Consider the following 26,194-nt stretch of genomic DNA (forward strand, 5'->3'; position numbering starts at 1 on the left):
GTAGATTCTTCAACAGGTTGAATTTTATTCTATCTAACCCTGGAGCCTTATTGTTGCACGACAGGAGAGCCATTGAAAATTCCAACATCGAAAATGGAGGCTCTTCCGTAGTTACTAATAACGCGTCGCGAAAGGTTTTCTGTTCCGGTACAGAGTCTGGACAGACCTTTTTGGCAAAATCGAGTATCCAGCGATCTGAATACTCCTCGCTTTCATTCGAAACGTCACGGTTCCGCATGCGCCTGGTGGTATCCCAAAGAGTGCTCATCGCTGTTTCCCTCGACAACGCGTTTACGAACCGCCACCAGTACCCGCGTTTTTTCGCCTTTACTGAGCTCTTCATCTGCCTGCCCAGTGCCTCGTACTTTCGAAGCAGGTTGACAGTGCCGTTCTCCCGGTAGTCCTTATACGCCGCGGACCTTCGCGCGTACAGCTCAGAGCACTCTTTGTCCCACCATTTGTTGGGAGGGCGCTGTCTAATCGTTACCCCGGGTATCGGTTTCGTCTGAGCTTGAGTCGCGGCGTCGATTATCAAGCCAGCTAAGAACGCGTATTCTTCCTCCGGAGGAAGTTCCTCGTGAGTCTCAATAGATTGCGCTATAATAGACTCATAACACTTCCAATCAATATTACGTGTAAGGTCGTAGAAAATATTGATTGGGTTCGGGGGAGTTGAACCATTAGCAATTGATATAACGATTGGAAGATGATCAGTACCGTGGGGATCGTTGATTACTTTCCACCGGCAATCTAACGCTAGTGATGTCGAGCAAAGGGATAGGTCAAGCACGCTTTCACGTGCTGGAGGATTAGGTACACGTGTCGCTTCCCCAGTATTCAAAACTGTCATATTGAAGTCGTCGATCAAGTTACAGATTAAAGAAGATCGGTTGTCGTCGTACAGCGACCCCCATAGCGAACAGTGAGAATTAAAATCTCCCAATATCAAAAAAGGCGCGGGAAGCAACTCTGCTATATCAGTGAGATGCCTCTGTTCAATCCGCGCGGATGGAGGCATATATAACGAAACAAGGCATAGGTCTTTTCCATTCATATTCGTTTGAATGGCAACGACTTCAATATTCGAGATCGAGGGGAGGTCGAATCGGAAGAAGGAATAGCACTTTTTAATCCCTAAAAGTACCCCTCCACCGTGTGAGTCTCGATCTCGACGAATGATGTTAAAATCGTGGAAATTGAGTTGATCGTTTGAATTGAGAAAGGTTTCACAGAGCGCAAATGCGTCACAATTGTATGTATTTATTAAATGAGAAAATAGATCGAATTTGGGGATGATACTTCTGCAATTCCACTGTAATACAGTGAAAAAATTCCTAACCTCTTTCGCCGTATTAGTCATCGAAAGATATGATAGCTGAAATGAGGGGCCAAGTTGCTGCTAGTTGCATCAAAAAGGTTTTCACTGTAGGAAGAAGGGCAAGAAGAATATTTTGTAGGGGATCTGGTATGTTGAATGTTTTAAATATCCAGTCCACAATATCAGAAAATTTTATGAACCCTGTTTTTTTTTATCTTCTGATCGAGAAATGGGTGCACGAGGGGTTTTTGGTGCCCCAGGAAGCGGTGGGTACTCCTGGTTTGATTTAAAATTAAAACCGGGAGGTACTTGCTTCGGTTTTTCTTCACCGCTTCCTTTTTGTGTTGGCTTATTGGTCATTCCGCTAGGGGTTATCTTGCGACCTTTGCGAGAAAGATTAGGAGAGTTGATCATTCTCCTCTTCCTAGATCCTTCTGGCAAAGCATAAGAACACCCTTCGACGGGATCGTCAGATGTACCCTCATCGGTTGGCAAAAAGGAAAAGATGTTTCCTGTCGAGGGTGGCTCAGCACACTTCAGCATTTCTGCAAAAGAACGCTTTGATCGTTACTTGAGGGAACGCTTTATTTTTTCCTCGCGCTGTTTGTACGCGGGACACGCCGAAAGGTCATGCCGAGTTCCCTCGCAGTAAAGACACTTTTCAGTATCCTCACTGCAAGCGGTCTCAGCATGATTGCCTCCGCACTTGCTGCAGCGTGCCTTGTTGCAGCAGTAGGTGGCTGTATGACCTAACTGCTTGCAGTTTTGGCAATGCATGACCCGCGGTACGAACAGGCGTACAGGCAGACGAACCCTGTCCAAAGAGATGTAGTTCGGCAGTGCGGATCCGGCGAATGTTACACTGAAGGAATCCGAAGGGAAGAATTTCTTCTTCCCTTCTTCGATGGATACTGAATGCAATTGCTTGACATCCAGTATCTTTACATCTTGAATCAGGGGGTTCTTGAAGCAGCCAACCCCGTGACGCAAAATGTCATCGACCGTGAGGCTTCCTTCGGTAACCACACCGTCGATCTCCACGTCCTTGGCAGGGATGTACACGCGGTACTCTCTCGTGAAGAGCTCGTAGCTAGCAATTGCGTTTGCTTGCTTCAAGCTACTCACAACAACTCGCAGTTTGTTCGGTCTAACCTTTGTAATTTCGGTTACGTCCGAAAACTGTTTTGCCAGGTCCTTGCCGATTTGAATTATATTTAGAGGCTTCTTTATGGGCCTGAAGTAAACTACGAACGGACCTTTCGAAGCATCTGGGTAAGCTTTCACCCGTGTTGCCGGTACCCTTGGTACGGGGCTAGGTAGCGGGGAAGGTAGAGGGGAATTGATGGGGGAGATCTCAATCTCTTCCCCAGTTGTTTCCACATCCAGGAATAGTTGCACCTGCATGTCGTCCATTTTGCGGGAGCGTTACGCTCTACCGCACACAAACGATAAATATTCGAATGTGGAGGGGGGGGGGTCAAGTAGTTGCTATTAAATTTTAAAAACAATTTCTCAAACTACAATGGATCAAAATAAAAAAAAAGGCAGTAATACTAATACTAATAACAATAGTAATAATAATAATAATAATAATAATAATAATAATAATAATAATAATAATAATAATAATAATAATAATGATAATAATAATAATAATAATAATAATAATAATAATAATAATACTAATAATAATAATAGTAATAATAATTATAATAATAACAATAATAATAATACTATTAATAATAATGATAAAAATTCTAAAGTGAATACTTCACCGAACGTCTAAGTCACGACCTCACGGCTGATAGTAGGATTAATCGAGCGTCTCCGCAGAACAAACAATCACGATCCAGCTTCGTGTTGTGACACAGTGGCCGTATCCTACACGCGACCTTGTAGATGCCACTTGTAGTTGACTTCCACTCGCTCGATCGTATGGTGGTCCGTGCTGCTAGCGGGGTAACAGCGGTGCGGGAGAATTATTCTTGCTGATATATCAGCTGCGTATCGGATCACTGGCGGGGTAGCCTGCCCCTTTCAGTGTGCAGAAGATGTTTCTGCCGATAAACTACCGGCTATTGTTATCGCGCAGCACAAGAACTAATCGACAAAAAAACACCCGTACGATAACTCGTGTATTGTTATTTTGCGAACTCAAACGGAGATGAACAATTTGCGTCTGATCGAGACGAAAGCAAAACAACGAATGGAATGACCCATATTTAATTGAAATATGAAGGTACTATTTAAAACACTTCAACTCATTTCTTGAGAACCGTTCGCCCAATCGCCTTGTTGTCAAAGAATGAATTGCATAATATCGATTATACATTTCAATGAACTTAAAGTTTTGGCTAGACAACCACGGACAAATTAAGGAAAATGTGTATTTTCCTAACTATTAGAAAATTTTCGAATTTCAATTCAAAATAATTCGAAGACCGATGCATTTAGAATGCAAACTACCAAGCGCTTTAGAATTTAAAACGACCACCTGAATCTTTAAGTATCATTGGAATACAATTATTTTGGATAATGATGAAATTAAAATAAAAACCCAAATTAATCCACCTAGCGGTCAGACTCAGCCTTTCTCATTCCAACTTATTATTTGTAAAAATAGATTTACATGAATGCTTAAATCCTATAAAGGATTATTCACTCATTGGGTTCTAAAATATTAATGTTGTAATTGAAGTATAAAATATGAAATTTGACGTAATGTTAGTGCTTAAGAAATAGCGAAATAAAAGAAATGACTCTTAATTTAAAACAATTTCAATTTAATCACGAGCGATACCGGGAACGTTCAAATAGTACGATACCGCATTTAAATCATGTTGAGGCCATATATACTGATCAGAGCAATTATGTGTTATGTGTTGAATAGTCTTTGAATTTCTTTCCTTTCCAAAACTTTCGAACAGCATATCAAATTGTTATGAAGTTTGTTATTTGTAAGTTTTAGAGATGATTCGTTTGTATGACACTAGTTATGTTCAAATAAGTCATGTAATACTTGAGATAATAGACTCTCGTTGTTTTAACAATTTGATACATAACGGTTGCTTAAGTTTGATTATAATCAAATGAAAAGGGAACGTATAGGGCAGCCAAACTTTGAAACCACGTGTTCAATCATAATTCATCAGCTAACCCTTAACAAGCCCGCTCATCTGATATCAATATTGTTCAAATCGGTTGTGTAGTTTCTAAGGCAATGAAGTTTCGTGATTTTCACATTTCGATACATTACAGACGAAGTTACAGCCCGATTACAGCAAAATTCAATAGAGTGTTATGAGGCAGCTAGACCTTTCATTTGACACTAATTTTGTGGAAATCGGTTCAACCATCTCTGAGAAAAATGAGTGAGTCCAAGTAGTCTTCGGAATATGTTTCTTTTCATAGCTGGATTTCATATTTTTAAACATAGCAGACAAAGTAATAATCCGTTTGCAAAAAAAATCAACAGAGTTTAATGGGGCAACATGACCTTCAATATGACACTGATTTTAGGAAAATCGGTCCAGCCTTCTCTGAGAAACATGAGTGAAATCAAACAGTCTCCAGAACACGTTTCTTTCCATAACTTCTGAGCCACAAGTTCAATCTTCATAAAATTCAAAAGTTAAGGGTTTTTTTAGGAACCCCTTTCTTTGAACCAATTTTGTTCAAATCGGTTGAGTAGTTTCTAAGATATTGATGTTTCGTGATTTTTACATTTCGATACATTATCTCTAAACTAAAAATCAGATCACAATGAAATTCAATAGGGTCTTATAGGGAACCTTTATACCTTTCAATTGCAATTAATTTCATTGAAATCGGCTCAGCCATCTCTGAGAAAATCGAGTGAGTTTGGGAGAGCGTTACACACACATACAGAAAATGCTCAGCTCGTCGAACTGAATACGACATTCGGCCCTTTTGAGCACTTTTATACATCTAGTTTTTGCAGTGATTGCTATACCTTTCTAGGAGAAAGGCAATAGGAGAAAGGCAAAAAGTGAAATGATAGAAATGACTTTTTATTTCAACTTCAATCTTGAGCAAGGCCGCAAACATTGAAATAGTACAATTTTAAAAACAAAATATTTTGATCGTAGCTATAGTTTTAAACAGTCTGCGGGTTACATTTCTTTCTATAACTTTCAAACCACTCACTGTTCATAGCTTCTGAAATATAAGACCGATTTTCACATTCTGACGCAGCACCAAAACTAAAAGTTTGATTACAATGAAATTCAATAGCTACCTATGCATCAAATAGACCCTTCATTTGACACCAACATAGAAAGAATCGGTCAGACCATCTCTGAGAAAAGTGGCTGCAAAAAAAAGGTACACATACACACGTACACACCCACACACAAACATATACAACTATACATGCATATATGCAGAAAATGCTCGATTCGTCAAACTGAGTAGAGTAGTATATGACATTCGGCCTTTTGGATCACTTTTCTACCTTTTAATTGGCCAGTGATCGTTGGGAGAAAGTCAATATGTTTACTTTCATTATGTGATTTCACATTTTTATAAACAACGGACTAAGTTACAATCCGATTACAATGAAATTCAATAGCAACCTATGGGGCAACTAGACCTTTCATTCGACACGAATTTTGTGAAAATCGGTTCAGCCATCTTTGAGAAAAATGAGTGAGTTTAAAAAACCTCGGGATAACTTTTCTTTACATAACTTTTGAACCATATATTCAATCATAACGAAATTTTTAAGTTTAGGGTTTTGAAGACAGCCCGATCATTTGAAACCAGTTTTATTGAAATCGGTTATGTGGTTTCAGAGATATTGATGATTCGTGATTTTTACATTTTGATACATAACCTCTAAACTAAAAATCCGATTACAATGTAATTCAATAGCAACCTATGGCGCAACTAGACCTTTCATTTGCAATTAATTTTATGAAAATCAGTCCAGCCATCTCTGTGAAAAGTGAGTGAGAAAAAAAAGTTGCACATACACACACACATATATATACCTTTGGTTTTTCCAGTGATTGCTATACCTTTCTAGGAGAAAGGCAAAACCTTAATTAATCCACCAAGCGGTCAGACCCAGCCTTTCTCTTTCAAACTTTTATTTGTTTAAATAGATTTACATGAACGCTTCAATCCAATAATTGTATATTCAATCTTTAGGTTCTTAAATATTGATGTTGTAATCCAAACATATAAAAATACAGTCCGGTCTATCTGTCTGTCTGTTTGATCCATATAGGCAGGACCGAATTTAAACGCTGGGAGGCCCGGGGTAAATTTGTCTGTGAGGCCCTCTTTTCTTAAAACATATATAAGTAACGTTCTGGAAGGTGACGAGCAAAAAAAAGGTCGCCCCAGGACTAGGGGGGTGCCTTTAATCGGTAAGCCTGGGGCGTTTGCCCCCTTTGCCCCACCCCTCAAATCAGGGCCTGCATATAGGCTCGAGAACTACCGAACCGATCGACGTGAAAATTTGTATGTATGGGTTTTTGGTGCCGATAAAGGTTCCTATGATAGTTTGAGACCCCTCCCTCTTCTGGAAGGGGGGGACCAAACGGACCGAGTAAATGGAAACAAATTTAGCATGTGAATGTTTTTAGGGGTAACGAATATGTCCATAATGGCTCGACAGTCCTCCCTTTTCTGGAAGGGAGGGGTTCCATACAAATGAAACACAAATTTCTGCACATCTCGAGAGCTAACCAACTAATTGGAACCAAATTTGACAGGTGGATGTTTTTAGTGGTAACAAATTTGTTCCATAATCGACCTCAGGCAACATTTTGGATTGTAAAAAGGCAACTTCCGGTTTCTGGAAAACAGCCAAAAATGGCCGATTTCCACCCAATATAATATCCGAATCTAGAATGATACACAGGAGCTAAAATCGATCGAAATTGTCTTCAAATGCCATCATCAAAACCAAAATGGCGACCTCCGGTTTCGGAAAAACAGCGGCAAATGACCAAATACCACCCAATATGGGTATTTCCGGAACCGTAATGATGCTCTGGAGCCACAAATCGGCTTCAGACAACATTTTGAATTGTAAGATGGCAACTTTCGGTTTCTGGAAAACGGCCTTAAACGGACTATTTCCATTAAATATGAGTATCTCCGGAACCAGAAAGATGGACAGAAGCTAAAAATTGATCACAGACACAATCTTGAATTTTAAGATGGTGACTTCCGGTGTCTGGCAAACAGCCGGAAATGACCAAATACTATTCAATATGAATGTTTTCGCAACCAGAATTACACTCAGATGACAGAAATTGATTTCACAGGCAATTTTAAAGTCCAAAATGACGACTTTCGGTTTCTGGAAAACAGCCGAAAATAGCCGATTTCCGTCTCACGTGAGTATCTCCGGATCTAAAATGATATACAGCAGCTGAAATCGACCACAGACCCCATTTTGGATTCTAGGTTGGCGACTTCCGGTTCCTGCGAAACAGCCGAAAATGATTGAATAATACCCAATATGGGTTTTTCTTCAACCAGAATGATGCTCAGAGGCCAGAAATTGTCTTAAATACCATTTCGAAATCCAAGATGGCATCTATCGGTTTGTGAAAAACAGCCTCAAAGAACAATTACTATCCAATATAAGTATCTTTGGAACCAGAATGATGGAAGGAGCTAACAATTGACCTCAGGCACCATTTCAAGTTCCAAAATGGCAACTTCTAGGAAACAATCGAAAATGACCGAATAATATTCAATATGGATATTTCCTTAATCGATGTGATGCATAGAAACCAAACATTGACCCTGGACACCATTTTGAATTTGAAGACGACCACTTTTAGTTTCTGGAAAACAACCAAAACAACTAAATACCTCCCAATATGGGTATTTCCGGTGTTAGATTGATGCCAGAAAATCTGCTGAACATGACCGAATACAACCCGATATGAATATATTCAGATTTAAGGCGATGTTCAGAAGCCAAAAGTCGAGGATAATGTCATTGCGATAAAACCAATCATTTTAAACGATTTGTTATTTGACTTTGATCATATCCTATGGCCGATTCGTCGTGTATTTGTAGATTTTAAACACATCGCAAGGCATCAAAGAATTTGGAACGTTCAAATAGTATAATATCACATTTAAATTATATCGATCAAAGCAGGTATAGCTTTCAATAGTCTTTGAATTTCTTTTCTTTCCATAACTTTTGAGCCACATATCAAATTGTTATTTGTTATTTGTAAGTTTGAGAGATAACTCGTTCGTATGACACAAGCTATGTTCAAATAAATCATGTAATCTTTGAGGCAATAGACTTTCGTTGTTGCCTTTCTCCTAGAAAGGTATAGCAATCACTGGAAACACCAAAGATATGAAAGTGGTCCCAAAGGCCGAATGTCATATACCACTCGACCCTTTTCGTCGAACTGAGCATTTTCTGTATGTATGTATGTGTGTATGTGTGTGCGTGTGTGTGTGTATGTGCAACTTTTTTTTCTCACTCACTTTTCTCAGAGATGGCTGGACCGATTTTCATAAAATTAATTGCAAATGTATGGTCTAGTTGCGCCATAGTTTGCTATTGAATTACATTGTAATCGGATTTTTAGTTTAGAGGTTATGTATCAAAATGTAAAAATCACGAAACATAAATATCTCAGAAACCACATAACCGATTTCAATAAGCTAGTTTCGAATGATCGGGCTGTCTTCAAAACCATAAAATTTTAAATTTCGTTATGATTGAACATATGGTTCAAAAGTTATGTAAAGAACAGTTATCCTGAGTTTGTTTAAACTCACTCGTTTTTCTCAGAGATAGCTGAACCGATTTTCATAAAATTAGTGTCAAATAAAAGGTCTAGTTGCCCCATAGGTTGCTATTTAATTTCATTGTAATCGGATTGTAACCTTGTCCGTTGTTTATAAAAATGTGAAATCACATAATGAAAGTAAACATATTGACTTTCTCCTAACGATCACTGGCTAATTAAAAGGTAGAACTTAGTTCGACGAATCGAGCATTTTCTGCATATATGCATGTATAGGTGTATATGTTTGTGTGTGGGTGTGTAGGTGTGTATGTAAAACAATATCGCACGCTAGCCTGGGGGCTAATGCGGTCTCGATCAACTAGATTAGTTGAGAGAATTCGTTATGGATATTGTTTTCGGCACATTTTGTGTGTTGTAGGATAAGTACAACGATACACCGTGCCCCAGTGCTGAGTCGAGAAAATTTTCAGCTCGAAAAGTTCCTCGACCTAATCGGGAATCGAATCCGATATCACAACCGTGTGGGAGAGCTAGCCGACCGACATCGCTAACCACAGAACCACGGGGACCACATAGGTGTGTATGTGCACCTTTTTTTTCGCACTTACTTTTCTCAGAAATAGTCTGACCGATTCTTTCTATCTTGGTGTCAAATGAAGGGTCTATTTGCCGCTTAGGTTGCAATTGAAACTTTTAGTTTTGACGTTGCGTCAGAATGTGAAAATCGCTCTTTTATTTCAATAGCTATGAACATTTTTGAATTCAAATTAATGGGCTTTTAAACCCTTAAACCAGCGGTTCTCATTCTGGGGTACGCGTACCCCTGGGGGTACTCGAAAACCTTCAGGGGGTACGCGAAAGAAAAATCAGTAATGGCGGACAAAGTAATTTTTCTTTATAATTCTTTACTTTCTATTCAATGTTGCTCCTAAAACATGACTGTAGCAATCAAACAAACAAAGTTGAATTTAAAACCTGATCTAGACCTCCACAACATGATCTACCACTACCACACTCCCACTCTGCGAGAAAATTCCAAGCTAGGGGGTAAAATTGATATGAAAATATCGCCAAGGGGTACGCGGACAAAGAAAGGTTGAGAACCGCTGCCTTAAACAATGAATTTTATAATGTTTAAACATGTGGTTTGAAAGTTATAGAAAGAAACGTAACCCGCTGTCTGTTTAAAACTATAGCTACGATCAAAATATGTGACCTCAACATAATTTAAATTTGATATTGTACTATTTAAATGTTTCGGCCTTGCTCAGGATTGAAGTTGAAGTAAAAAGTCATTTCTATCATATAACTCTTTGCCTTTCCCCTATTGCCTTTCTCCTAGAAAGGTATAGCAATCAGTGCAAAAACTAAAGGTATAAAAGTGCTCGAAAGGACCAAATGTCGTATATCACTCGATTCAGTTCGACGAGCTGAGCATTTTCTGTATGTGTGTGTGTGTGTAACGCTCTCCCAAACTCACTCGATTTTCTCAGAGATTGCTGGACCGATTTCAATGAAATTAATTGCAAATGAAAGGTCTAGCTGCCCTATAAGACCCTATTCAATATTATTGTAATCTGATTTCTAGTTCAGAGGTTATGTATCGAAATGTAAAAATCACGAAACATCAATATCTCAGAAACTACACAACCGATTTGATCAAAATAAGTTTCAAATGAACAGGCCACCTATAAAACCCTTAACTTCTGAATTTTATGAAGATTGAACTTGTGGTTCAGAAGCTATAGAAATAAACGTGTTCCGGAGACTATTCATTCTCACTCATGTTTCTCAGAGATGGCTGGACCGATTTTCATAAAATCAGTGTCATATGGAAGGTCTAGTTGCCATATAAAACTTTATTGGTTTTTTTTTGCAAACGGATTATTACTCCGCCTGTTATGTTTAAAAATGTGAAATCCAGATATGACAAGAAACATATTCCGAAGACTACTTGGACTCACTCACTTTTCTCAGAGATGGTTGAATCGATTTCCACAAACTAAATGTCAAATAAAAGGCCTAGCTCTCTCATAGCACCCGATTGAATTTTGCTGTAATCCGACTGTAACTTCGTCTGTAATGTATCGAAATGCGAAAAGCACAAAACTTCATTATCTCAGAAACTACACAACCGATTTGAATAATAATGATATCAGATGAACGGGCTAGTTAAGAGTTAACTGATGAATTATAATTGAACACGTGGTTTCAAAGTTTGGCTGCCCTATACGTTCCCTTTTCATTTGATTGTAATCAAACTTAAGCAACCGTTATGTATTAAATAGTTAAAACAACGAAAGTCTATTATCGCAAGTATTACATGACTTATTTGAACATAACTAGAGTCATACAAACGAGTCATCTCTCAAACTTACAAATAACAAACTTCATAACAATTGGATATGCTGTTCAAAAATTATGGAGAAAAAAGAAATTCAAAGACTATTCAACACTATACCTGCTTTGATCAATATATATGGCCTCAACATGATTTAAATGTGGTATCGTACTTTTTGAAAGTTCCCGGTGTCGCTCGTGATTAAATTGTACGAAATTAAGAGTCATTTCTTTTATTTCGCTATTTCTCAAGCACTAACATTACGTCAAATTTCATAGTTTATACTCCAATTACAACATCAATATTTTAGAACCCAAAGAGTGAATATACCTCTATTGGATTTAAGCATTCATGTAAATTTATTTTTACAAATAATAAGTTTGAATGAGAAAGGCTGAGTCTGACTGCTAGGTGGATTAATTTGTTAGGTTTAAAATTAGTTTATTTGACACGGCACGATACATTTTCTGTTTTACTGAGCCAAGTACAATTCGCATTAATTCTACGTTAGCAGGGAAAAGAGGGAGGCCTTTTATTTATTCTCGCGGCCGACTACGAGCTAGTGGGGATTTAAGGTGAGAGGAGGGAAATACAATTCTTGCTTAAAACTAATTAAGATATACGATCTATTTGTGTTTCGACTGGTGTTCTTTTATGTTTTTTAAACATAGATTTAGGCTCTTCGTGTTCGTGTCTCCAGCGTCGTATACGGGTATTCTGACAAATAGACAAAAGAATATTAAATTTTAATATCCAAGAACGCAGAAGCCATTTGCTCTTTCCGAGCAAATGCGACTTGAATTTCAGTAGAAAGCAACGCTAGGCAATCGTTCGTCCCTTCGCCCCGGCGAAAGCCAAATTGAGTATCTGAAAGTAAACCGTTTGTTTCGACCCATTTGTCTAACCGTAAGAGGATCATTTTTTCCATTAATTTCCGGAGGCAAGAGAGCATCGCAATCGGCCTATATGAATTGTGATCAGAGGCAGGTTTCCCGGGTTTCCCAATAGCAATGACTTTTACCTCCCTCCAGTCATGCGGAACAATATTTAGCTCAAGAAACTTGTTGAACAAATTCAACAAGCGTCTTTTTGCAGAGTCGGGTAGATTCTTCAACAGGTTGAATTTTATTCTATCTAACCCTGGAGCCTTATTGTTGCACGACAGGAGAGCCATTGAAAATTCCAACATCGAAAATGGAGGCTCTTCCGTAGTTCCTATAAACGCTTCGCGAAAGGTTTTCTGTTCCGGTACAGAGTCCGGACAGACCTTTTTGGCAAAATCGAGTATCCAGCGATCTGAATACTCCTCACTCTCATTCGAAACGTCACGGTTCCGCATGCGCCTGGCGGTATCCCAAATAGTGCTCATCGCTGTTTTCCTCGACAACGCGTTTACGAACCGCCGCCAGTACCCGCGTTTTTTCGCCTTTACTAAGCTCTTCATCTGCCTGCCCAGTGCCTCGTACTTTCGAAGCTGGTTGACAGTGCCGTACTCCCGGTAGTCCTTATACGCCGCGGACCTTCGCACGTACAGCTCAGAGCACTCTTTGTCCCACCATTTGTTGTTGAGCATTCTCCTCTTCCTAGATCCCTCTGGCAAGGCATAGGAACACCCTTCGACGGGATCGTCAGATGTACCCTCATCAGTTGGCAAAAAGGAAAAGATGTTTCCTGTCAAGGGTGGCTCAGCCCTCTTAAGCATTTCTGCAAAAGAGCGCTTTGATCGTTCTATAAGGGAACGCTTAATTTTTTCCTCGCGCTGTTTGTACGCGGGACATGCCGGAAGGTCATGCCGAGTTCCCTCGCAATAAAGACACTTTTCAGTATCCCCACTGCAAGCGTTCTCAGCATGATTGCCTCCGCACTTGCTACAGCGTGCCTTGTTGCAGTAGTAGGTGGCTGTGTGACCTAACTGCTTACAGTTTTGGCAATGCATGACCCGCGGTACGAACAGGCGTACAGGTAGACGAACCCTGTCCAAGCGGACGTAGTTCGGCAGCGCGGATCCGGCGAATGTTACTCGGAAGGAATCCGAAGGGAGGAATTTCTTCTTCCCTTCTTCGATGGATACTGAATGCAATTGCTTGCAATCCAGTATCTTTACACTTTGCATCAAGGGGTTTTTAAAACAGCCAACTCCATGACGCAAAATGTCATCGACAGTGAGATTCCCCTCGGTAACCACACCGTCGATTTCTACAACCTTGGCAGGGATGTACATGCGATACTCTCTCGTGAAGAGCTCGTAGCCAGCAATTTCGTTTGCTTGCTTCAAGCTACTCACGACAACTCGCAGTTTGTTCGGCCTCACCTTTGTAATCTCGGTTACGGCCGAAAAATGTTTTGCCAGGTCTTTGCCAATTTGAATAATATTCAATGGCTTCTTTATGGGCCGGAAAAAAACAACGTAGGGACCGCCAGCGGCATCTGGGTAAGCTTTTACCCGTACTTCCGGTACTCTTGGTACAGGACTTGGCAAAGGGGAGGGCACAGGGGAAGGCAGGGGTGAGCTGATGGGAGAAATTTCAATTTCTTCCCCGTTTGTTTCCACCTCCAGGAAAAGTTGCACCTGCATTTTGTCCATTTTGCGGGAGCGTTACACTCTACCGCACACAAACGATAAATATTCGTATATGGGGGGGGGGGGGGGGGTTTCAAGTAGTTGATATTAAATTTTAAAAACAATTTCTAATACTAATAATAATACTAATACTAATACTAATACTAATACTAATAACAATAGTAATAATAATAATAATAATTGTAGTAATAATAATAATAATAACAATAATAATAATATCAATAATAATATTAATAATAATATTATAACATAGTAATAATATTGATAATTATAGTAAAAATTCTAAATGTAATACTTCACCGAACGTCTAAGTCACGACCTCACGGCTGATAGTTGGATTAATCGAGTGTCTCCGCAGAACAAACAATGACGATCCAGCTTCGTGTTGTGACACAGTGGCCGTATCTTACACGCGACCTTGTAGATGCCACTTGTAGTTGACTTCCACTCGCTCGATCGTATGGTGGTCCGTGCTGCTAGCGGGGTAACAGCGGTGCGGGAGAATTATTCTTGCTGATATATCAGCTGCGTATCGAATCACTGGCGGGGTAGCCTGCGCCTACCAGTGTGCAGATGTTTCTGCCGATATACAACAGGCTATTGTTATCGCGCAACACAAGAACTAATCGACAAAAAAACACCCGTACGATAACTCGTGTATTGTTATTTTGCGAACTCAAACGGAGATAAACAATTTGCGTCTAATGGATTAATTTATGTTTGTATTAACAATTTAATACATAACGGTTGCTTAAGTTCGATTACAATCAAATGAAATGGGAACGTATAGGGCAGCCAAACTTTGAAACCACGTGTTCAATCATAATTCATCAGTTAACCCTTAACTAGCCCGCTCATCTGATAATAATATTGATTAAATCGGTTGTGTAGTTTCTCAGATAATAAAGTTTCGTGATTTTCACATTTCGGTATGTTACAGACCTAGTTACAGTTCGATTACAGTTAAATTCAATAGGGTGTTATGAGCCAGCTAGACTTATTGTTTGACACTAACTTTGTGGAAATCGGGTCAGCTATCTCTTAGAAAAGTGAGTGAGTCCAAGTAGTCGTCGAAATATGTTCCTTTTCATAGCTGGGTTTCACATTTTTGAACATAACAGGCAAAGTAATAGTCCGATTGCAAAACAAATCAATAGGGTCTTATGAGACAACAAAACCTTCCATTTGACACTGATCTTATGAAAATCGGCTCAGGCATCTCTGAGAAACATGAGTGAAATTAAACAGTCTTCAGAACACGTTTCTTTTCATAACTTTTGAATTGCAAGTTCAATCTTCATAAACGTATTTCAGAAAGTTCGTTCATTTGAAACCAATTTTGTTTAAATCGGTTGGGTAGTTTTTGAGATAATGATGTTTAAATATTTTTACATTTTGATACATAACCTCTAAACTAAAAATCCGATTAAAATAAAATTGAATATGGTCTTATGGGCAACCAAGACCTTTCATTTGCAATTAATTTCATGTAAATCGGTCCAGCCATCTCTGAGAAAAGTGTCTGAGAAGAAAAATCTGCACTAACATACACACACACTCACACACACACACACACACACACACACACACACATACACACACATACAGAAAATGCTCAGCTCGTCGAGCTGAGTCGAGTAACATGGCAACTTACTAAACACTACTAAACTTACTAAAAACATTCACCTGCCAAATATGGTTGCATTTAGTTGGTTAGCTCTCGAGATTTGCAGAAATTTGTGTTTTGTTTGTATGGAACCCCTCCCTTCTAGAAAAGGGAGTGGTGTCGAACCAAATATGTTTAATATTTGTGACCCCTAAAAACATCCACATGCCAAATTCGGTTTCAATTGCTTGGTTTGTTCTTGAGTTGTGCAGAAATTTATGTTTCATTCGTATTGGACCCCTCCTTTCCAGAAAGAGGAGGGGTTTCAAACTATCATAGGAACCTTTATCGGCACCAAAAACCCCTACATACAAATTTTCACGACGATCGGTTTGGTAGTTTTCGAGCCTATATGGATCAGACAGACAGACAGACAGACCGGACTGTATTTTTATATGTATAGATTACAACATCAATATTTTAGAACCTTAAGAGTGAATATACATTTATTGAATTGAAGCGTTCATTTCTATTTATTGAAACAAATAACCGCTTGAATGAGAAATGCTGGGTCTGACCGCTAGGTGGATTAATTTAGGTTTTTTTATGAGGCATTATTAATTACCCACAACTCATTCAGACAGTTTACATACTCAAGTGTGTACCTTAAATTGAAAGTCTGAAGATAGTTATTTCATCGTATGAAACTGCCACTTGCGTAAAATTGCGTAATTTTGAGATGGTTGAGGTGAGAGTATCCCCAAAAATATCGAAATATGTCAAATTACTTTTTTACTAAAGTAAGATAAAAAATAACTATGTTCAGCATAAACATGCGTATTTGGATGACTGATAACTTTGTAGAAGGTTTGGAAATTCGAAAAAATCTGAGAAAAAAGTTATAACGAAAATTGTGATTTTTAGTAACTCTTCATAGAAAACTTTATGTTGCTCGTAATATATAAGAGATAGAAACATGATGTCTTCGGCAAAGTTTATTGTTTTAAAATTACCTAAAATTTTGCCGAAGACACCATGCAACTATCTCAATCTGATAAAAAAGTAAATTTTTTATCTCACTTCTAGGTGGATTGATCACTCGTCTTTCTTCATTTAAAGATGTATTTTTGAATATCTTGAAACTTCTTCGAACATACATTATGGCTATAATCAACATTTGAAACGCAATTTAATAAATCGCACGAAAACGGCAAAATAAAACACTGTGCAGTGCTCTGAATAAAAACTATGCTAAAATGCTAACAAACTTTTGAAAAACAACTCGTGAGTCTAAAAAAACCCTCCTTTTTATGCCCATTTTGAAATTTTCTGCGTAAAAAAAGGCTTCAGTGTATTTCGTATTTCATATACATTTTCGTACTAGTATTCAGACTACTATATATTGCATAAAATTTTGTACCCGTGCATTATTATTGACGTGGACTACACGAAAATATTATAATGAAACAGTCTTCAGCCTTAGCTTAGGGAACATTTATATATTACGTAATGTGGAATTTGGCAATTTTCAATACCTCCCACCCTCACGTAACACGGTTTTGCATGGTGGCCTCACGCATTGTCACACTTCACTGAATACCTCCCCTCCCCTGAGCACTTTGAGTAATATACGAATGTTCCCTTCACATTTGAACCTATAATCATTTTTCTATTTCAAAGGTCACATGCAAGATTCGCAAGTCTTCATTAGTTTTGTGTTGAATTCGTTGAACTATGCTTAATATTGTTTTTTTTTTTGTTCACTTTGTTCTCAACCACGTGTAATTTTAAATTAAACTACACACATGTCAGCAAAAATATTTGTAACCTTCAATTACTCACTCTTAGGTTTGCAATAGTTCTAAGTAATTCTCAATCATGTAAGCTCGTTTGGGTCGAGCCGAATGCAAACGGCTCTTAATACCACCATGTCATGGTGTTTACAGGAAACATAAACCCCTTAAAAACAGTCCTAATTCCATTCGGCAGACGAAGGAAGATCTCCATCACTGCTCCAATACTGAATGGAGTTAGACTGGGCTTCAGCAATGAAGTCAAAAACCTCGGAATTATTCTGGACAAGAAACTGAACTGGTCCGCACAACTGGATCATGCCGCTAAGAAAGCGATCTCAGCGATCTGGGCCTGCAGAACTCTGTTCGGTAAAACCTGGGGACTGAAACTAGACTTGGCACTCTGGTCTTACAAGACCATAGCCCGACCAAGAATCACCTATGCTGCCCTAGGTGGTCTAAGGAGAACGAAGTGACTGCGCAATGGGATCCCTAACGGAATCTGGTATATACGGACACGGTATCAGGGAAACGTTTTCTTTGGGAAAATGGCCCACCGTTTTTCAAGCAGAGTATCCCAATGGCAACAGGCACAGGGTTGTAGACAAGCTAAACAGTTGATCTATCCGAACCCTGGAACCGCCAGAAAGCTACTTAGTCTAAATCGTAGTGACCTACGGATAATCACGGGACTCCTTACCGGACACTGTCCCGCTTTTTATCATTTAAAGAAAATCAGTGTAGTGTTGAACGACACCTACCGATTCTGCAAATCTGAACCAGAGAGTTCAGAGCATTTGCTTTGCTCTTGCGAAGCTCTTGCTTCCTCTAGGTACAACTTCTTAGGAAGTTACCTTTTAACTCCATACCAAGTGTGGAGCTCTAATCCCAAACAGGTAATTAGTTTCATCAACTATGTTGTACCTAATTGGGGTACAGGTTTACAACAAAACAGCTCTACTCCATCAATGAGTACGAGCAATCCGTAACCTGTGCACAGCAATCGGGGCCCGCCACAAAACACAACCAGCAAGAATGTCGCAGTGGCATTTCAGTACCCAGTGCCCTTCAAGCATACATTAGATGAAAAAAAAGCTCGTTTGGGTGAAATCAACTATTTTGTTGATAGTTTTAGCAATAATAATAAAATGAATATATACCTAATTGAGTGATTTATCATATAGTAAAAACCTGAGAGTTTGAAGATTAAAAGTCAATTTCAACCATTGAATTTATTGTTTCATACTATAAGTTTTCACCAAAATAATTTTAAAATAATGTTTTGCAGTGTGTTACTATTTTTAATGTATTTCTTCTTCTATTTTAGAACTACTTCGGCGATGCTTGGAATGTATTCGATTTTATTATTGTACTGGGAAGTTTCATTGATATCGTGTATTCTGAAGTTAATGCCACTAAAGGAATGAAGGTGAATTTCTAATATTATTTTCATCTCACTAACTGAAACCCGGCCCGCGGTGCTGCGCTTTCCACTTTACAATGACGACTGCGTATCTGAATAACGTGTCATGTTTTGAAATTATAGTTAACATTACCATGCTATGCAATCTACCTACCCTAGTGTCATCAAAATAGTTTATTTGTTTGGATTGCGGTGGCTGTGAAAATTCAAGTTTGCCAAATTCATACCAAAGACACACCATGTACTAGGGTGGCAAAAGGATTTATAGAGAAAATGTAATTATCGAATATAAAGAAACGACAATGTACATTTTGTTTATTTGCCGAAAATAATAACCTGGGACAAATTTCAGTTTAATCAGACGTGATTTAGGAGTGCCTCATAGCACCTGAAATTTTGGTGTTTTAACCCTTGAAAATAGACATTTCTAATAAAAAATTATGTTCAATATGCCCAATAAACATTAAAATGATTTACATTTGGTTTTGTGAATTATTTTAATGTTTATTAGACATCTTGAAGCTGGGCCTATCTCCCAGCTGGTCTCGAGGTACGATGCTGGCCTAACAAGCCAGCCGTCGTATGTTCGAGTCCCGACTCGGGAGAGTCTGTTAGTGTCAGTAGGATCGTAGCGCCACCCTGCAATTGTCCTTTACTAACAGTTACCTGCGAAGTCTGTGTATAGTAGAACAGAAGGTCGATTTCCGATACTGAATGCAGCACCAAGGCTTTGCTTTTTAGGTCTCTTGGAATAGAATTTTTATTAGGGAAGCCCATTTTCAAGGGTCATAACAACAAAACTTAGAACATTTTGAGACACCCCTGAATCAGGTCCAATTAAACTGTAATTTTGCAAAGGTATTTTTTTCGGGTATGCGAACAAAATGTACATGGTCGGTTCTAGAAATTTGACATGATTTTTTCCCTGCCACCCTAATACACACACGCTAGAGATACACACACCCTCTATACACATACATGCGCCGCTATAAACACACATGCGCTATAGACACGCACGCTTTACGCACACACGCGCTATACACACATACGCTTTACACACTCACGATATACACACAAGCGGTATACCACACATTATACATACACGACTTATTGGTAATACCCAAAACGGCTTCAATGGAGCTTAGTGCCGATCTCGTACAGTTTTGGGCTGTGTTCCAGCAACAATATCTGAATGGGATTACCGCTGGTGGGGTCCAACTCAGATCAAGATCAAAGGGAACCCGAACTGTTCGCCTTGACAGTCGACCAGGGAATGAGCTTCTCTTTATGCTAAAGCCAATGAATAAACACGTGGAATCATTTCGTCTACTTTTGAATCGCATGAAAAATGCATGTTGAAAATTGATCTTGAAAATTTTCCGTAATTTTCACCATGTAATAAAATTTTCGCGGGAAAATCATCATGTGATAAAAACTTCCATTCCGCCAACCAGTTTACAGTTACAGTTTTCACAGAATGTACCCCACTATAGACAAGAAAGATGTAGCCCAACGTCGAAAGTAACACATGAAGCATTCCATGCGAAATTATCCTGGAAATGAATCCTGAAACGAACATAAATGTTTTTGACAAAACATTGTATACGGTTTCGACTAGAGAACATATGACTTTTCTAGAGATATTTGGATCAGGGGTAATTTTTAAAATGTGAAGTTGCTAAAATTTTTGGAATATTTTATTTCAAAAGTTTTGCTCTACTAAAATGTTGTCTATATGTCTACGGCACAACTATTCCAACATAATACATACATATCAAATATGTCACGCGAAAATTATTTTTCGCGTTGTATAATCGAAACGTCACTGTACTTTTATACAGGTTGGACTCGAATCCATATGATTTAAGAGATTTGAAAGGATATATACAGCAAAACTTTATTTTTATATATCAAATATGACTTCTAAATCTCAAATGTTTTATGTATTTATGTATTTTTAAGTCATTGGCATCGAAAAAAATTACTCCTCCAACTAATATATATATATATATATATATATATTTATATATATATATATATATATATATATATATATATATATATATATATATATATATATATATATATATATATATATATATATATATATATATATATATATAGATATATATATATATATATATATATATGTATATATATATATATATATATATATATATATATATATATATATATATATATATATATATATATATATATATATATATATATATATATATATATATATATATATATATATATATAAATATATATATATATATATATAAAGTACGCACCTGTGATATGTTCAAACTTTTTTGATTTAGGTAGAATCTAAGGCAGATGGATAATCAAAGTGTTCTAACAAAAGACAGTACTGGAGGTGTACTTTCGAAAAATGCGACAAGAGAACGACATATAAACATAAAAAGAGCTTATATTTGGAAATTGTCAATTTTCTTGTGGACAAAATAAAGTACACATTATAGTGATTCAACGTTCAAACAGATTTTTCTTTATTTTAGTATTTAGTTTGGCCACCTTTAGCTTCAATCACGGATTGCAGGCGTCGAGGCATACTTTCAACGAGGTTTTTAATATGTTGGGAGTCGATATTTGTCCAAGCTTTTTCCAAAGCTTCAAACAGTTTGTCGCGGTTGGTGACATCTCCCTTGTCGACATTTTGATCCAAAATCGACCACAAATTTTCTATCGGATTTAAGTCCGGGCTTTGTGATGGCCATTCCAATAGCTTGATACGTGAAGCACGGAAATACGCAGTGGTTTTGTGGGCGGTATGCTTAGGATCATTGTCTTGTTGAAAAGTGAACTTCTTCTCTAAGCCAACCTTTTGCGCCGACTCTGTAAGATTTCTCTTTAAAATGCTGATGTAATAGTCTGCCGTCATTATGCCATCAATTTTCTCAATATTACCAACACCCGACCAAGCAAAGCACCCCCACACCATGATACTGCCACCTCCGTGCTCGACCGTCTTCTGAATATTTTTATTGGCAAGTTTCTAACCAGGTTTCGTCCAAACTCGTGCTCGTTGTTTGTGGCCAAAGAGTTCAAATTTACTTTCATCGCTCCAGATAACTTGTTTCCAGAACTCTACCGGCTTGTCGATGTATTTTTGAGCGAAATTGAGGCATTTGATCCTGCAGAAATAAACCTCAGCCAAAAATGAATGCTGAATACGAAGTAAACAAACCTGTTAACCTTTCGCATCAAAGGTCGTCGTTGGGCAAATCCACTCTTATAACCCATTTCCTGTAGTCTTCTGCGCATAGTTCGTTCAGAGATATTTAAATCAGCATTTTCACGAATCACTCGGCTGGTAGCGAAAGGATTTTTTGCACTTCCCAAGAAATTCGGCGATCATCGCTAGTTGTAGTTTTCCGCTTCCTCCCTCTACCGGTCCGATCGGCTATGCTTCATATTTCTCCATGCTTTTTGCATATTTTTCGTGCTCCTGCTTCACTTAAATCGTATTTTCGAGCAATTTCTCTATAAGAAAGATCTTCCTGACGGTTGTTAACTATAAGTTTACGAATATATACGGAAATTTGCTTTTTCCCCATCTTATCCGATTGTACCGCGCACTAATAATGATAAACAAATAATCAAACACATTGTTTCGACGTTTCTCTGCAGCAATAAGAATCTTATTGGACTAACGAGGAGTAGGACACAATAAAAAATAAATTATCTGAGCTGAGAAATAGTAAACTGATGATGATATAAAGAATGCGTACTTTATTTTGACCAAGCGAAAATAGAGCTTAATTACAATTATGCTGAAGTGTGAATTTAATATGCAATTCTTTGACAAAATTATTATACCAATCGTTAGTATATTAGAAACACAACTTATCCGAATTCATCTAGTTCATATACCTTATATTAAAAAAGATACAGGGAGGTCAACATTAGGATAGTGGGTGCGTACTTTTTTTGTCCAGTACTGTATATATTCCACAAGGTTCCATCCAACATAATGTACGATGAAGTGCTGAAACTAAAGCTTTTTCAAGAGGTTGTGATCGTTGGATTTGCGGACGACATCACACTCGAGGTCTGCGGCGAGTCGATCGAGGAGGTTAAGTTGACGGCTCCGCACTCTATAAGCGTCATCGAGGACTGGATGCGCTCCAAAAAACTGGACGAAGATTTCAGTTGTTAATAACCGCGAGTCGAAGCAACAGGCGTTGATCAGCGTCGGGAATTGCAACATCGCCTCTAAGCGCTTCCTGAATCTACTGGGGGTGATGACCGATGACAAACTCGCCTTCGGCCATGTCGAATATACCTGTAAGAGGGCTTAAATGGCTACTGCTTCATTATCTTGCATGATGTCCAATAGCTCAGCGGTGTACGGCAGCAAGCGAAAACTTCTAGCTAGCGTGACTTCGTCTATACTGAGCTACGGCGGCCCAGTGTGGTCCAAAGCACTAGGTACTAGTAAACATCGGAGTAAGTTGGAAAGTACCTACAGGCTCATGTGCCTGAGGGTTGCGAGCACGTATCGAACTGTGGCATGATGCCTCCCCAGTAACAATAATGGTTTTATCAAAGTTTTATAGCGCTTAATACAGCCAAAACAGCGCTATAAAACTTTGATAAAACTAGTTTTGTTACTTGTGCCTTCACAGGCAGACAGACAGACAGACAGGCAGACAGACAGACAGACGGACAGACAGACAGACAGGCAGACAGACAGACAGACAGACAGACAGACAGACAGACAGACAGACAGACAGACAGACAGACAGACAGACAGACAGACAGACAGACAGACAGACAGACAGACAGACAGACAGACAGACAGACAGACAGACAGACAGACAGACAGACAGACAGACAGACAGACAAACAGACAGACAGGCAGACAGACAGACAGACAGACAGACAGACAGACAGACAGACAGACAGACAGACAGACAGACAAACAGACAGACTCGTGATTCATGCGTCTGCGCCACACCCCGTTTTCCATTTTATCGCCAAGTATCGATCGCGGAACTTTACGCTCTATAACTTCGAGCACTCGTCGTTCAGCTTCTTTCAACGTCCATGTGTCAGGTCCATAAAGAGCCACCGGGAGTGCCAGCGTCCTATACTGCGCTAGTTTTGTGCGAGTTTGCAAACTACGGGACCTTTGCTAGTTACATAGTCTGTAGAAGGCCCTGCTCGTTGCTGTAACTCGTCTTTTCACTTCACGGCGCATATCGTTGTCACATGTCACAAGTGTACCAAGATAAACGAATACGTCAACCACTTTAAATCGTTCCTCGGCTATCTCCACCTCTGCACCAACAGCACGGGAACTCCCACGCTTCCTGACAGCTACCATGTACTTCGTTTTTAATGACAAGTCCCAATCTCGCTGCTTCCCTCCTAAAAGGTACGAAGGCCTCCTCCATGACACTACGGTTGATATAGATGTCGTCCGCAAAACTAAAGAGCATGTGAGATTTCTTAATGATCGTACCGTTTCTTTCCACGTTTCTCTTCGGCACCTTCAAGGCCGATGTTGAAAAGTAAGTTACAGAGCGCATCCCCCTGCTTCAGTCCATCGAACGTTAGGAACGCGGCCGATGTCTCGCCAGCTAATTGGCTTCGTCGGGACACCGTGTGTCAGCATTATTTGCAACAGCACGTTTCTTTTCACTGAGTCGTATGCCGCCATGAAATCCACAAACAGATGGTGCGTCTGCAGGTTATACTCCCGGAACTTCTCGAGGATCTGTCGCAGGGTGAAGATTTGATCTGTCGTGGAACGCCCCTGTTGAAAACCACCCTGGTATTCGCCAACAAAGGATTCCGCTAACGGTCTCAATCTGAAAAACAGGATACGGGAGCGCACTTTATATGCGGAGTTGAGCAACGTAATGCCTCGATAGATGCAACAATCTAATCAATGACCCTTATTATGGATAGGACATATGAGGCTTCCAAACAGTCGCTCCCGCTTTTAGAAGTTCGGCCGGGATACCGTCCTTTCCAGCGACCTTGCCGTTTTTCAGCTAATCGCCTTTTTCGCCTCCTCCTGTGTTGGTGGCTCCACAGCTTGTTCGTCACTCTCAATCGTCTTTTGTTCCTACTCTGCTCATCCGGCTCCTCATCATTCAATAGCGCCTGAAAATGCTCCTTCCACCTGACTGCAACCGTCGCACAGTGGAACACTTAGAACATCAAACCTGATCATAATTATTTTAAAAAAATTTTTGCACTGAAAACGTATCGTTTTGGGATAATAAAAACAAATAATTGGATTTGGATAATATTTTACATGGAGTAACCCACCTTAAAGTGATGGATGAAATTTCTTATAATGAAATTTAAATTCAGTCATAGTCGGGTCATAATTCATCCAAATTCTTGAATTTATCATGAAATGACTTTTTAATACACATTTCAGTCGTTTGACAAAGTTTCATTTGGGTAACCAAGGCTACAACTATCCAAGAAGCGAAAAAATAAGAATTTCTTGATTATTTTCACATAGCGATAAAACACGAGACCGGAAGCATCCGGAAGGTTTCTCTTCACCATTATAACCGAAAATATTAGCACTTTCACGTAATATAAGCCGTTCAACCGGATTTTGCCGGAAACATAACTGTTGGGTCCAGGATTTCCAAACGGGTCTGGGGAATCACTTTCAACTTCCAAAATTCAACGCTTTTTCTCAACAGGAACAGCGGACTGCGGGACGGGTTTCTTCGGGCTCAAACTTCTTTTTTACAGGATGAACAATGTAAGGGTAGCGTTCGGGTTGTGGACTGATCGAGCGGACACGGATAGTCAAGTCACTGATTATTCACAGGTAAGTTTTTAGCACCAGGTAACCACAAGCAACACTGCTCTTCGAGAGGAAATCAGCTTGCTTTCGCGGATAAGTACTTCAAGCAAATAAATAGTCAATCTTTTCACCTTGATCAGTGCACTTTATTCTCCTATATTTTGGGGAGTTTCACTTGTTTCGGGCTATAAAACAAACGCGATCGTTGTTCTTGGGCGCTTTATTACAAACTGAGGGTGTTATCTAGGTTTCTTCACCCTTTTATCGACTTATTCAACAGAAACAGTAAAAATATAAAAATTCTCATAGCGCGAACCGATCAGCATAGCACACTGCAGTCATATGCTGCACAGGATATTTAGACTACTGGAATGCGGGTGGGATTTTTAGTGTGCTGCCATCTGTCCGTCGGTTCTTGCGTTACTATCTGATGTTGCGCGATAGGGTGTTTCTAACATTTCGGGCCTAAACATACCGGCCACCTTGAAAATACATTTTTCAACTTAACATTAAATTCTATATTCTACTGATTATGTTGTACTGGTGTGGTGTCCGGGTCAT

General features: G+C 39.0%; 1 protein-coding gene across 1 annotated transcript in view; it reads left to right on the forward strand.

Annotated features, from left to right (window-relative positions):
• Positions 1-25,659, forward strand: part of LOC129720825 (muscle calcium channel subunit alpha-1) — a 1,271,065-nt gene extending 1,245,406 nt beyond the window's left edge. Inside the window, exons 19-20 of the mRNA XM_055672633.1 lie at positions 18,730-18,831; positions 25,579-25,659. Coding sequence (XP_055528608.1) covers positions 18,730-18,831; positions 25,579-25,617 — 141 coding nt within the window. The 3' untranslated portion in view covers positions 25,618-25,659. The remainder of the gene's footprint in view (positions 1-18,729; positions 18,832-25,578) is intronic.
• Positions 25,660-26,194: the final 535 nt, after the last annotated feature.

This window comes from Wyeomyia smithii, chromosome 2 (assembly GCF_029784165.1).
Source record: "Wyeomyia smithii strain HCP4-BCI-WySm-NY-G18 chromosome 2, ASM2978416v1, whole genome shotgun sequence".
NCBI classification, from domain to species: Eukaryota; Metazoa; Arthropoda; class Insecta; order Diptera; family Culicidae; genus Wyeomyia; species Wyeomyia smithii.